Raw genomic sequence first — 14,747 nt, forward strand, 5'->3', positions numbered from 1 at the left:
TATTCAACAATATGTCAGTTTAGTAACATTACATGTATGCAAACTGCATTATCGTACACAAGAGTAAGCCCATTATTTCCAATAGATCAATCATTTATGCAATTTGCATGCATTAATACTCCTAAGCTGATATACTGTTGTGTAGTATGTCAACTGGTACTCCTAGTGTTTATTCTAGGCAGCACCTGTTTACAAAATTCTGTCATAGCTGCAGTCTGTAAGAGTTTTTTTGAAATAACTTTATATCTTCGCTGCACAAAAAAAGAAAAATGTAGGAAATGCAAAGCTTTGTCAGAATGAGGCTACAGTAAATCAATATGTTTTTATGGCTATAGTAACCAGTTAGTATGCATTTTTATTTAGCATCTAAATAATATAAAAGATTTTGATTTTAAATCAGTGATTTAAACTGCCTTGATTTAAATCAATCCACCCTGCTTAGCCAATCTGTTAGTACAACTCCGTCATTCTCCTCAGAATTCAGAACAGAGATGTGGTGTCCAGAGCTTTGGAATCACAATGTCTTCTGTATTCTATGTACAGGCTCCCTGAGTTTCCCAGGACTCCCCACAACTAATGATTTTAAATGTCTCTAAATAATAAAATGGCTTATGCTTCCCCCACCAGGAAGTAGCAGACTATAACAAAGAAAGCAGCCCATATCTCTCCTAAGTATTCTGAAATCCACATTAAAAACAAACAAACTTTCCTTTTAGGTAATGGGACTCTGGGTAGAAATTTAGGATCACTTAACACAGATCATTCCCCCCTAAACCAGGGGTGGGGAACCTTGGCCCTCCAGCTGTTTTTGAACTACGACTCCCATCATCTGGGGATGTTGGGAGTTGTAGTTCAAAAACTGCTGGAGGGCCAAGGTTCCCCATCCCTGCTTCCTAAACACATTTTAAGCACTCTTTCATTCTCATAACTTGAGTGATTATACCACTTTTTAGGAACTTACTTTTCTTTTTTTTAAAAAGTGTTACAAAGTCCCTGAATTTTTTTTTTAAAGATTAGAATAAAATCTACATACATACTTTCAAAAGCAAATGTGGAATACCTCAAATCTGATACAGCAGAAGCCATCTAAAAATCTCCACTTAGAAGATAATACTCAAATAGTTTTCTATTTGTTTTACCAAGAAGATAAAAATGACATAGGCAAACATTCACAAGTGCAAATTGATTTGGATGTTAAAAGCTTGCCTTTTCCAAATTAGAAGATCTCTTTCTCAACTGAGTAAACTCTTTTCTCAAGTGCTGCGCTTCACTGACCACCTAACTGCATTTCAGTGGCAATTAGCAAGATACACAGTTTTCAAGTGAACCTATTTCACAGTTTGCAAATGAGCTTGTAAATCCACTGGGATTCTAATAAATGAAGGGCACTACTTAAGTGCTCTTTATTGCACTATTGTAAACAGCAGATCAAAAGATTAAAAAAAAAACATTTAGTACATGTGTTCAAAAGGTTTTTAAAGCACACTAAAAATCAGTATGGTAGAATAATAATGTCACATATTTGAACAACACACAGTTGAATAAAAAGCATATAAAGATACTCAGCAGCAATGAGTTATTGCTGATCTTTAGGTAAGGTATCCAATAGTTCATGTATGATTGAAACTATAAAACTGGACCTTTTGCCTGGCAAAGTTGCTGGAGTTGTAGCAAAATGTGTTGGCAAATCAGACCGCAGCAGCTAAATATTAGGCCACAGGAGGCAAAATAAAAAGAAACTGATTTACACTTAAAAGTAAAGAAAGCCAAGTGTTTTGAGCAGGCAACATCTGTTTTTCTGTGGCCAAGCAAAAAGTAAACACACATTAAAAGTAAGCCACCTTGAATAGTTCAAGGTTCAAAGTAGAAATGCAGGATGTAAATAATCTTAATAAATGTGTACATATTAGATGGACCCACAGGTAATCCAACATCACAGACACAAAGGGGAGCATCAAGACTAGTTAGTCATGACTAAACACCATTGAAATAAAAGGAGACTAGTCATGATTAACTTAAGTAGCTGTGGTTCACTTGACCCACCACACACAAGCCATGTGTGCATCATGAGCACATATGTTCTTCCCTCTCCCAGTGTGCTGGGATACCTTTCCCTAATCACATGGGGTTCCCCCCCATCTGAATCCATCCTCTACATGAGGCCCCCAAACTAGTTGAAAATATTATTTGGGCTGCACGTACAGGAGTGGTTGGATGAAATGACCTCCCAAGCAATTAGGGAATGGCACTTATGTGCGTTAGAACCAGGGGAAGGGCAGAGGTCCTTAATCACGTGTAATGGGCTCATCTCAACTGGCCCTTTCATTTCAATGGCACTTAGTCATGACTAACTTAGTCTGTATGCTGCTAATAAGGTTGAATCCAAAAGTTCCATTCCTTTGGAAAAATCTTCTGGATGAAGGGAACCTTTGCATACAAACCCTAACTGTGGTGATATTCTCTAGGACACCTGGGAAGAAACACATTTGTCTGATATACTATCTACCTGTTATAAGCACTAGTCTAATCATTTCCACCAATGACTAAGAGGCTACCAGTTTTTCACAGGGCCTGCTGTCTGAAGTAAACATGAAGGGCATTAGGCAGGCAGCCTGCTCACTTAGAATTTTCTGCTCTTTTTTTTTTAACTCCTCTGTGCGAGCTGCTATTTCAGAGTACATTTAGGGACAGAAGATAATCCGGTGTACCTATACTGTGTCAGGATTTAGTGTGCTTTTTAGACCTGCTGTTCTATTATGGTTTTAATAGTATTGCTCGATATCGTTTCAAACCTCCTTCTAGATCCTAATGGATGAAAAGGTGGGCTATAAACATGTTAGAACAATCAACCCGAAGAGCAGTAGGCGAACAGAAGAGCAACTAGACCAATATGAACCACTCATTAAGTTTAAACAATTGCGCTCATGTGTAACACACAAAGAAACAGTAAAAAATTAGCTCTGATAAACTGCTTTATAACCTATCCTGAATAACAGCCCTTCATTAATGTTGAAAACACCCTAGGTACTATCAATGCAAACAACTGTACTCTAACTAACATGAACTCCAGCCACAGCCTGTATTCGCTGGATTTTTATACATAAGCTTTAATGTTCACCATCATTCCTTTTATTTTATTTTATTTACACTTCTATCCAGTTCTTTCTCCAAGGAGCCCAGATCAGTGTACATGGTTATGTTTACCCTCACAACAGCCCTGTGAGGTAGGTTAGGCTGAGAGATACATGATTGGCCCAGAGTCACCCAGAGAGTTTCATGGCTGAATGGGGGATTTGAACTTATCTCACACTCTAACCACTATACTCTAACCCAGTCCTAGTCCAACTCTCTAACCACTACACCATGCTGGCATGAGACAACAACAGTTTTTTCAGGTGTGTTTATGAACCAGAAATGGATAGAAAATATATGTGTGTGTATTGGATGCCATTTTGGCTGTGTGAGGAAAGAATTTGCAAGCACAGGCAATTCTGTAGTTAACAATGGGAAATCCCCAGTCATGCTTGTGGTACTCACTCACTGGATTGTGGCTACATTCATTGAAAGAGAAAGGACTAGGGGAATTAATGTACAACTGCTTTTAAAAAATACTACACTTGTGGCAAGAACAAATTTCATGACACATCTCTTACCTTTGGAGGCTTGAAGGGATATTCTGGTGTAAATGTGATGTCAAGGAAGAAAACTCCACCCTCATATACTGAACCTGGAGGTCCTAAAATAGTTGATCTCCACTCATAGATGTTATCACCTTTGGGGCCAGCACTGTGAATTAAGAGAGGAAAAATGAGACATTGTAGAGATCTGTGTCTATGGAGTCCAATATTTAATTTCTGCAGCAATGCATATGGCACAGCAATAAGATTAAGGCTATAAGGTAGGTTTGTCATGACTAGCAGTCCAGGGGCAGGATGTGGCCGGTGGAAGGACACCAGCTGGTCCTTGGAAAATGTTGAAAAGAGGTGGGGGTGTTAGTGTTTCTCCTGCTCCTCTTTAAATTAAGGCAGAGGTTCCCAGCCTGTGGTACTCCAGATCTGGCTGAACTACAACTCCCATAACCCCCAGTCAAAATAAATTGTAGCCGAGGATGGTGGGAGTTATAGCTAGGCGACATCTGGGGTATCACAGGTTGGGAACCTCTGAATTAAGGCATGGGGGCAAATGCTTCAATTTCCAACTGTGCTGGCTGGATCGGAAAACGTTTAGGCTGGACAGGGAGAAAAAGCGGAAATCCAGGCAAGTATTTATTGTGGATTGCTGGTCAGTCCTGCAAATGCCCCTCTACTACTTCTGGATTAACAGGAAGTATTAAGAGAAATATGTGTAGTTTCCTATCCAACACATGTGACTCCTGCTATTTCTTGGCCCCCCTGCCTTTCCAGCCCAGCTAGCCAGCATGAAAATGGCTGAAGAGTAATTGCTTGCTACTGTGCCTTAATTGAAGATGGTGAGAACAGGAACATTCCTTCCAATCAATCCAGACCAGATAAGCGGCCTGATGACAGTGGAAGCACTGAGTGCAAAAGTGAGGAAAATGACAAGTGGCCAACATTCAGAGCAACAGAACAAGGACACCATGGGCACTGCATCCTTGCAGCCAGAGACTTCCCCTGTGCCCATATGAGGGGGAGCAATTTTGGACAATCTTTCCTGACCAGAAGTGCCCTGTGCCTTCTGAAACCATGCCCCCCAGGCCTGTGCGACCCTCAGGGACATAGTTTCTCATGGTAGTTCCATAATAAGTTACCTAGTACAGCTAGAGGTAATGACAGCATCTTGGCAATCCCATTTAGAACAATTCCTTGGACCAATGGTTAAGGGCTCTCAAGAGAGCTCTTTCTCAATAAGTTTGCACAGTTAGGTTGGTGTCTGTCAGGCTGATCAAGCATGTAAATTAACAATGTAGTACACCTCATGGAGCTTAAGAGAAAATGACCTACAAATATATAGAACAGAGCACTTCTGAAGGCAGGGAAGATCACCCCAAATAGCCTCCCCACTCGTTTGGACACAACAGAAGTGGGGAAGCCTCTGGCTTAGCAGACGGAGTTCCCATTGTGTCCTCATTCAGAATAAATAAAATAATAATAATAATAATAATAATAATAATAATAATAATAATAAAAACAACTGTATCAGTTAGCCGCCCCATAACATATTGTCCTCTGGGCAGCTGTGGTGGATGTCAACCAGTTGTGGTAGATGTCAACCAGTGTTTGACAGTGATTTAGCCTGGTGGCCAAATTAGTTGCCGGCCACACCTTCAAGGTAAATACCTTGAATAGCCAATAAATAGCCAATACATGTGCTGCATGGTATCATTTTAAACCTTACTAGTATATATCATCAACAGCAGAACATGACACTATTTTCAATAGTGTTGAGTGGTATGATGAGAAACCATTGCATTTATCATTATATTGTCACTTCACAGAAAAACTCTTCTCAATTCCTCTTCAAGAAAGCAAATCAATAATGCAATATACCAATTCACTGCAAAGACCCAGTGGCAGTCAGACTGTAGGTATATTCAAAACGAAAAACATTGTCAAGTCACTTTAGCTTAACCACAAAAAAAGCAATCTTATCACTTTTGATGGTACTGTTCTAGAACTCAGAAGGCATGCTTCTGTTTATTGAATTAAGATGTAAGAGAACCTCTCCTTATGTCCATCATGGGAGGAGAGATGATCTTGTGGTAGCAAGCATAACTTGTCCCCTTAGCTAAGCAGGGTCCACCCTGGTTGCATATGAATGGGAGACTAGAAGTATGAGCATTGTATGATATTCCCCTTAGGGGATGGAGCTGCTCTGGGAAAAGAATATAGGTTCCAGGTTCCCTCTCTGGCATCTCCAAGATAGGGCTGAGAGAGATTCCTGCCTGCAACCTTGGAGAAGCCGCTGCCAGTCTGTGAAGACAATACTGAGCTAGATAGACCAGTGGTCTGACTCAGTGTATAGCAGCATCCTATATTCCTATGAAACAAATTCAGAGGTGAAATGTGTTCCCCAGCACTGGGATATAGTGATGAGAGAAGCTTCACCTTCTGAATATTTTCATATCCTGAAACTGTAAAAGGCACAGGAGTCCTGCTGCCACTTCTATATTTATCACAGGAAGACAGCGTAGATTACTTGATAGAGGAAGTGAAGAAGCTGGAAAGTAGAAAGTGAGAGATACGTGTTTTGTACATTTTTTGGTAACTAGTAGAAAAGTCAGATATGCTTCTTTAGTAAAAAGACTTCCTTCCATCAATGCTTCACACAATTAACTAGAACCACAAACACTATGGGCCAATTCGGACATAACGCCAAACCACAAGTAAACATACCCAAGGTTGGTGTTTGTTACTGTCCAAATGTGGGACTTCCTTCCTACCACGGTTCTGTTAGTGCCTCGAAACTTTGATTTGAACCCTAAGTTTTGGTTGGTTAGGTTGCTGAAACCGTGTGTCTGTTTGCCCATCATGTTGTTTGAATCCAGCACCTGCTGTAACCTGGGGTTTGTGCTGAAGCTCCTCCCACAATCAGAGAGGGAGGCTCAGAACATCTTAGGAATGTGTCAGCTCTTGGCAGCCCACGTTTCTCACTGGCTGTTTCTTGGAATTAACACTATTTATTTATTTATTTGATTTCTATACTTTCTGTTGGCTAGCAACTTGCCACCTCACCCCTCCTTTCACTGCCTAGCAACAAGCACACTGTGTTCCCAGCTTTGCCTAATTTAAAGGCACAGAACTAGAAAGGGGCATGGGATGTGTGTTTAAGAACCATGCCTCCTCTTGCTTCCTAGGCACCTTATCTAAAACCAACCTTGTAGGATTATCTCACTTTTAGTCATTTTACTAAATTTAGTAAACTTAAGTGCACGTTCTGTGGTTCATGAACGATAACTGGGCAATGGGAAATGTGGCTTGTGTGGTGAGATGAAAAGGGATATGTCTTGTGCGATGGCAGGGTGGTGGTCCTAGGTATGAGTGGACAACCTGGGTGTGTTGTGGGTTTGAAAAAGCCTGGGTGGGTTCTAAGGGACTGGTAATATTGCAGGGTCAAGGGATAGCTAGCTGGCTGGCTGGCAGGGGTGCAGTGTTCGAAATTGGATTTGCCCCCTGCCAGAACAAGAGCATATGAAGCTTTCTTCATATTTACCTGGGTCCTATTTTTAAACCACTATTTTAGGGGGTGTTTGGGCAGGCTTCGGACATGGTTTCCACTTCATATGGTGGTGGCAGTTTGCGCCTTGGAATGGAGCTGTTTTATGGTTGGGAGGAAAGGGTTAAATTTATCTTTGCCCTGCCAAAGATGGCCATCAGATGACAAAAGGATACAAGTGAATCAGATCATGATGTGCACGCCCCCACTGACATCATAGGCAATGGTTGCTGGGTGACTGACATGCTGACTCCCTGCCCACAGTCTGGCAATGCAAGCAGTGCTGCAAATGGTGGGATTGAGCCTGAAAGGGCCAGGATGAGGAAGGGATGAGACTAACCAGTGGGCAGGGGCAATGAAACTTGAATTACTGGATCATGAGTGGCAGGATTCTCACCTTTAGTGCTTAACTTTGAATACTGCCTACCTGTGGTTTGGCCCTCTGAGTATCCTTTACCAGATTGGCCCTTTGAGTATCCTTTACTTTAACAACTGCCACCTGCCCCCCGTCTCTCTACTAATTATTTATCTGCATCCCTTACCAGATCGACATATATATCTGAATACCCTTTTTTCTGAAGCTACCGGAGGCATACTGGGCTGCAATGTTACTTTACTTGCATTATCAGCCTGACAGACAGACACCAGCCTAACTGTGCAAACTTACTGAGAAAGAGCTCTCTTGAGTACCCTTAGCCACCAGTCCAAGCAATTGCTCTAAATGGGATTGCCAAGATGTTAAAATACTATCATTACCTCAAGCTGTATTAGGAAAAACTCTTATGATGGAACTACCATGTGGAACAAGTATTTGCAATTTATTAATACCAATTTAGTGCTGTGACATGAAAGCACATTTGACACATTAAAATTGTTAACTGGAGCTCTAAACATTCAATATTTAAAGATAATAGGTTCAGAATTATCCTTAAATATGGTCAGTATGCTCTGTACCAATTTTATTTTACCTTTCATTATTAGCAATAAAGAGTGAAAGATTGCTAGCTGAATACTGTCATTGAAAGAAACATGCTCTATAATCTTGTATTCAAATCAGCATTATCAATGCATGGTTGTTACACACACTTCCAATAAGAATCCACTTTGACTACTAAAAACTAATATTCTATTTTTAAAATATACACAAAAATATGTAAGAATTTAACTTAAGGTCAAATGATATCAAATAACTAGTACTCAAGTGTCTACAAAAAAGCAGTCATATTTTAGCATAGTGCTTAAATTTCATTGGAATAATCTAATTCATATGACCTTATGCACACACATGTCACATGAATACAAAAAGGTGACACTTTCAGTAAATCAGTCATTACATTTAAGTTAAATTGAAGGTAGTATCACAATTCTCTGACCAATCAAATAAAGTTGTAAAATATTAAAGTAGCAAACAGATGGTGGGGCGGGGGTGGGAATCTAAAAGAAGTGAGAATGTATTCTGCTTTATGGGAGCTGTCAAATGCTCACCATACAGTTTGGGCCTCTTTTTTTTTGGCAAATCTCCCAATTATAATCCTGCGTTTGGTTATGTGTATCTAGGACCATTGTAATCTGGGTACACACGCAGTTGCACTTGCATCATGTCCTTTATCTTGAAGCATCCATCACCCATTTCCAAAGTGGGAGGTGGCTTTGTGGTCTGACAATACCTCAGGTACACACGGTATTTATTTTTACATCATATATTTATTTGATTTATATACCACCCTTACCAAAGTGGCACAGGGTGGTTTAAACTCAAACCAGAAATACATAACAACTAAGGAATCAGGAATCAATTAAAAGCAGATTAAAATCACAATTAAAACTAAATATCATTAAAAGCCAGGCTAAAAAGATGGGTCTTTGAATATTTGACAAAGCAATATTCAGGCTTACTTCTGTAAACACAACTGAGCAAGCAAACCCACAGACACCTTACCAGTCCCAGAATAGGTTTTATTAAGTCTTAGCATGCTTTCCTGTTTGGGGGAACATGTCTACCAGAGGCAACATACATAGTCCTGACAGTTGCTTTGGTCCCAATGCAAGTCCTGGCTGCCTGCCCCATTCCTTAGGCTTCACAATCTGCCAAATGAAGACAGATGGCATAAACCTGGGGTGAGTGAAAGCCCACATGACCTCTCTCTTCCTTCCAGTTCCTATTATCACACAACAGGCTTCATGGTGGGAATCCACATACCAGAGAAATCGAACAGTTTTAAACTGCTTCACAGAAGGACTTGATTTTAGTTATTTAAATCATAATTTAAATTACTAGTAATGAAGATTATATTTAATCATCATTTTCTATAAAACAGCATTCTTGTTGTCTAACCTTAATACATAATTAGAGATAGATGAAGGTTTCATTTTTAGAATTACTTATAATGCTGTTTCATTTGGGCAACCAGGCTTTGCATTTCGTTGTTGCACTGTTTGCATTCTGCATGCATGCCTTTCTTATCCACCGGTATAGGAACTCCATTAAAATATTCCCAAATCTAGTCTCTTTTACGGCCTGCTGTCATGATAGGTGTTTCCCTTCTACAATGGAGGACACACTCAGAAAACATTTCCTCAGGACTGCATGAATATATTCTGTTCCCTTTTGGTTGCACTTTCTATTCCCCTCTCCTCTGCATCTCATGCATTTATATCCAGACTCCTCCTCCTTGCTCAGATCTACTCCATCCCCCTAAATCCTTTATTCGTTCATTGACCTTCTTTGTCTCTGCACTTGGGGAGCGGGGGAGCAAGGGCTTGACTGTATACCACCTGTGGACTATAACTGATCAGGCCTGTTATCTCTTATCCCCATATAGTGCTGTTAACATGTTAATAGAATATAATTATTATTAATATTCATATCTTTGACTAGGTTCTTTATGAATTTTTAAAAAATCAATTTAAATTTTAAAAACCTCACACCAATTTTTGTCAACCCTGCCATGTGTTACAACTGTCTAGCTTCTTTAAAAGGAGTCCTGTGTTATATATTGTGTTGTCAGATCAAGGATTCTACAAACAGGTTTTCTGTTCCAACAGCCAATGCCTCATAAGATTATCGTAAGAAATCTGGCCGGTCAAGAGGATGCCTCAGGGTTATTCACTTGACAACATATTGTTTGAAAATAGTTAAATTAAACATCAAGAAGATTTTGTTGTTCTGCAGTCTAAAAATAAGACTTAGAGAATCAAAACAGCAAAAAACTTGGCAAAGAGGCAACTTTTATTCTGGTGATTCTCTTTATTTAGCAGGGGGAGAGTAACTGGCCCTATCCACCCCCAGTACAGTACTTCCAGTGCCTGTTGCTGGTGTTTATCTTATGTTTCTTTTTAGATTGTGAGCCCTTTGGGGACAGGGATCCATCTTATTTATTTATTATTTCTCTGTGTAAGCCACCCTGAGCCATTTTTGGAAGGGCGGTATAGAAATCGAATAGAATGAATGAATGAATGAATGAATGAATACACACACACACACACACACACACACACACATATCCAACACAACCCAGAGGAAAACATTACCAACACCAAACATCTCTAGGCTGTTCTGCCCTAGCAGCCCAAGAGAAACAGAACAATCAATCATGTGACAAGCAGAACATGGAATAGAGCAATGTTTTGCCCACTTTAATTATGTAAGGCTCTATGCAGTTCTTCAGTGTCAAGATTAACTAAACTGATAGATTGGCCATGAGCGAAATGCCTTACAGCAGCACCAGAAAAGTGGCAAAGGTTTGGGGAGAGGGTTGTCTGTTCTTAGGATTTAAAAAGCAATCGCATTCTGAGACCTCATAAAATCTGTCTGAGATAGTCACTTGCCTACTCAATGTAGTACTGCTACTGGACATCAGGAAGAAAACTGCACCTTGGCACTATGGAACAACTAGTCATGGACATATTTTCCTAGACTGAGTGGCAAGGCCAAACAAATAGCCCCTCTCTGTTAATCAAGGAGAAAACCTCTCTCACACAATAAAAGTGGCACAGTATATAGCTGTGATTGTAATGTAAAGTGTAGCTAACTAAAAGGCTGTGGCATCTACAAGCTCTTCAAATGGAAGCAGAGGAGACAAGATAGCCAAGATTGGCTCTACTATTATAATGATCTTGTCTATAAAAGGAGACAAAGCTTCCCATAAATAGATTTTGAAGCTCTTTTTACAGCCATGCATTGGTATTGCAACTACAGTACAGCTGCTTTCCAAAATTAACGATAAATGGAAGTCACAGTAAAGAGTAAATACTTCTCAACTTTACCTTCTTGTCAATTCAAAGGCAGAAAAACAAATTTTGTGCTGGCATTTAAAGAAATCTCATTAAATGGCCAATAAATTTGAAAGGTAATAAAAGTAAATTAAAAGTCAATAAAACTTGTGCGCTTGAATCAACCACATAACAAATAGGGACTAAACTAAGACCTACATTATTGCTAGTGGCATCTATACACACTGGACACTAAGGTCACATTTACACATTATATGTTGGGGCCATTATACCAAATAGCTTTGCCATTTAAGATACAGGTAGAAAGCCCTTCTTTGTGTTAGTACGATGGAGTAGTCGATTTTTCTTCCTGCATGCATCTAAGGAAGGATTGCTATAACCACACACAATAAGACACCTGCAATTTTAAAAAACAGCATTTGTAGCAAACTATCACTACATACAGAGCTCATCAAAGGGCAGAATGGGGCGGGGGGTGGGGACAGTACAAGTGCTCATCCATTGTAAGGGATTATTTGACCTGGTGCTAGCTGATTTCTGCTGAACGCAAAAAGAGAAACACCACTTGCGAGTGGATCAGGCACAAACATGAACCTGCTATACACCTAAGTTTCACAATAATTTTTCCTCTTAAGGAACAGGTTTCCCTCCCTAGCTGCTTTTAAGGCCCTTCTTAAGACCTGTTTCACCAGGCATTTGCCCTTTAATTTATTTTGTTTTATTGTTATTGGTATTGTTGTTGTATACCGCCTAGAGTCTTTGAAAGATGAGGTATATAAGAAAAGTTTAATTAATAAATAATAAGGCCTATGTTACTGAATCATTAACACCCTGGGGAACTTCAGGCTATTTGCTATACAAATACATCATAAATGAATACAATCTTATTGAGAAGTTACTTCAGAGCAGCTCAGTATTTTCATGGGCAGCAAAGGAAAGCTAGAGAACCAATGCAGCATAGGCGTTAAGAGCTAAAGCAGGAACCAAAGCACCCAGTTCAAATGTTATCCTAGCCATAAATTCAATGGATAGTCTCAGGCAAACCTCTATGGGCCAAGTGCTTTTAAGTTGGGTTAAGCGGCCAGGCTGCAGGAACACACTCTCCCTATTCCTTAGCCCCTCTGCTGCAAACATGTTCTTCTAACCTAGCATTTGAGACCACCACTTGGCAATATGGCAACACTAATGTTGGACGACTCTATAAGGCCTGTAAGGATTCCTGAGAATCTTGCCAGTCTCAGCAGACAATATTGAGCTAAATGGACCAATGTCAGAATTGGCTTCACATGTTCATATGATAATTTTTTTTGTGAAACACTTTGAACATGTAAGTAGAGTGCTATACAAATACTATTACTACGTAATTATATGCAGCAGCACTCACAAGCCTTTCACTTTAGTTACAAGCGAGAGATTATTTTTGGTTCAAACAGATTAACAGGAAAGGCTTTTGTGAAAGGGCTGATTCAACAATACAGTTTTGTTGCGAGGTTCCATTTCTAAATCATACTTAAAGGCTTACAAAATACAAGCCCTTTTGCTGGGGAGGTCAGAAGGATGGCGATGGCTATGTTATTCTCAAGAGTGTACTGAAGCTCTACTTAGTCCAGCAATAATCACTTCAGTGTAGAAGCAAGTCCTGGCAAAATGGTTCAGGAGAAAGAAATTAATTCATTTAGTATTGGCTCTGAAATAGAAAATAAAATCAAGTTGTTCTGTTCCCTAAGGGACTCCAAATTCCCCAGCAGTGGCTCGCCCTATTCAATTCTGGCAGCTAATCTTTTCATAGGTAGCAACAGTGATTCACTTATTCCCATTATGCAGGGATACCTTGGCGGGCGGGGGGGGGGGGAGCTGAAACATGCTCTCACCACTCAAGTCTTCATGAACATACAATGTTTACCTTTAAAATGGAAATATTTGTCATTTTTAAACTGTTCAGTTTTGCCAACAAGCTTTGGTACATCAATCAATATGAGGCTGTATGCTAAATTTGACGATAGCAACTGATAATTCCTGCAGTTATGGGACATTACAGTACAAATACCCAATTCCATATACATACATACATACATAATACATACACACATATATATACATACACACACATACACACACACACACACACACACATATATATATATATATAGAGAGAGAGAGAGAGAGAGAGAGAGAGAGAGAAATAAAGTCATAGTACTACTGGAGAGAAGTTTACCCAATTGACAAAAAGAACTGAAAAGAAATGCAATTGTATGGATTACCTGTATTGCAATAAATAAATAAAAAGTATAGTGTGCATTTTTTTTTTAAAAGTGTCATTCTTGCAGCAAGAATATGTGGGTGCTTCTGATTGGGCAATCATTCTTGGCCATTATTAAGGCTATGGAGAACTGACTCACATCTTAAAAGACTCAAACATGTATTGTGGCATAAGCTTTCATGCATCACAGGTCACTTTTTCATATATGTGAAGAGTTATCCTCAATTGACAGGGTGTGTGCGCGCATGCACACGTTTACACAGAAAAAAAGTAGGGGGTGGTAAACTATTACTATGAAATGAGCCCAGAAAACCTAACAATATGAGAGAGTGGTGTGCCACATTATTATGCAGAACACATTCCTCTCTGTAATACATATTACAATGTATCTTGTAGAAAAAGACATCTACTCCCAGTATATTACAAGTGTTGTAATAAAAGGTCATTTTCTTGCATTTTAGGATTATTACACATATAATTTGGTTTGATGCTATTTCCCCCCTCAGCATTAAAGTCTATGTTTTAGGCTATTTGTTAGGGATGGATCCTTGCAACATCCAGCAAACTTAAGGTGATATATTTGCAATGAAAACTTTGAATTGTAGATGGAACGTTTTGCAGAGACCCAGGAAAATTGCTCCATTCGTGTAGGTGAGGCGTTAATTCAGACACCTTACAGCAGCACTTCAAATGCCAGTAAACAAGACATATTACATGCTCCATCTAACTGATCAAACACAATTCTTGTCTGGAGGGTGTCAACAATATATATTTAGATGAAAACTATGAAGCTTAATTTTCCAGTGACGTGAGGAGAAATAATCCACACATCTATACACTCAAAATGCTTAGGGGTGTGTGTGTGTGTGCACGCACACATATATGGCAGCACTGAGTCATAAGAGACGGTAGCAAGAACAGCAGCAGCAAGCCTTTCTGAATGAATACAGTATTAAAGCTGATGAGCATTAATGCTGATTAATGATGATGCATTAACATTGATGGGAGCTCCCATTATCAGCTACTACTTCTGTCCTTACAGTTACACAGCCAAGAAATGCCACACCCACACCATGATCTT

General features: G+C 39.5%; 1 protein-coding gene across 4 annotated transcripts in view; it reads right to left on the bottom strand.

Moving 5' to 3' along the window:
- Positions 1-14,747, bottom strand: part of UBE2E1 (ubiquitin conjugating enzyme E2 E1) — a 73,153-nt gene that overhangs the window by 10,220 nt on the left and 48,186 nt on the right. For all 4 annotated transcript variants that reach the window (XM_053261873.1, XM_053261872.1, XM_053261874.1 and 1 more), the window contains exon 4: positions 3,654-3,786. In XM_053261873.1, coding sequence (XP_053117848.1) covers positions 3,654-3,786 — 133 coding nt within the window. The remainder of the gene's footprint in view (positions 1-3,653; positions 3,787-14,747) is intronic.

This window comes from Hemicordylus capensis, chromosome 6, assembly GCF_027244095.1.
Source record: "Hemicordylus capensis ecotype Gifberg chromosome 6, rHemCap1.1.pri, whole genome shotgun sequence".
NCBI classification, from domain to species: Eukaryota; Metazoa; Chordata; class Lepidosauria; order Squamata; family Cordylidae; genus Hemicordylus; species Hemicordylus capensis.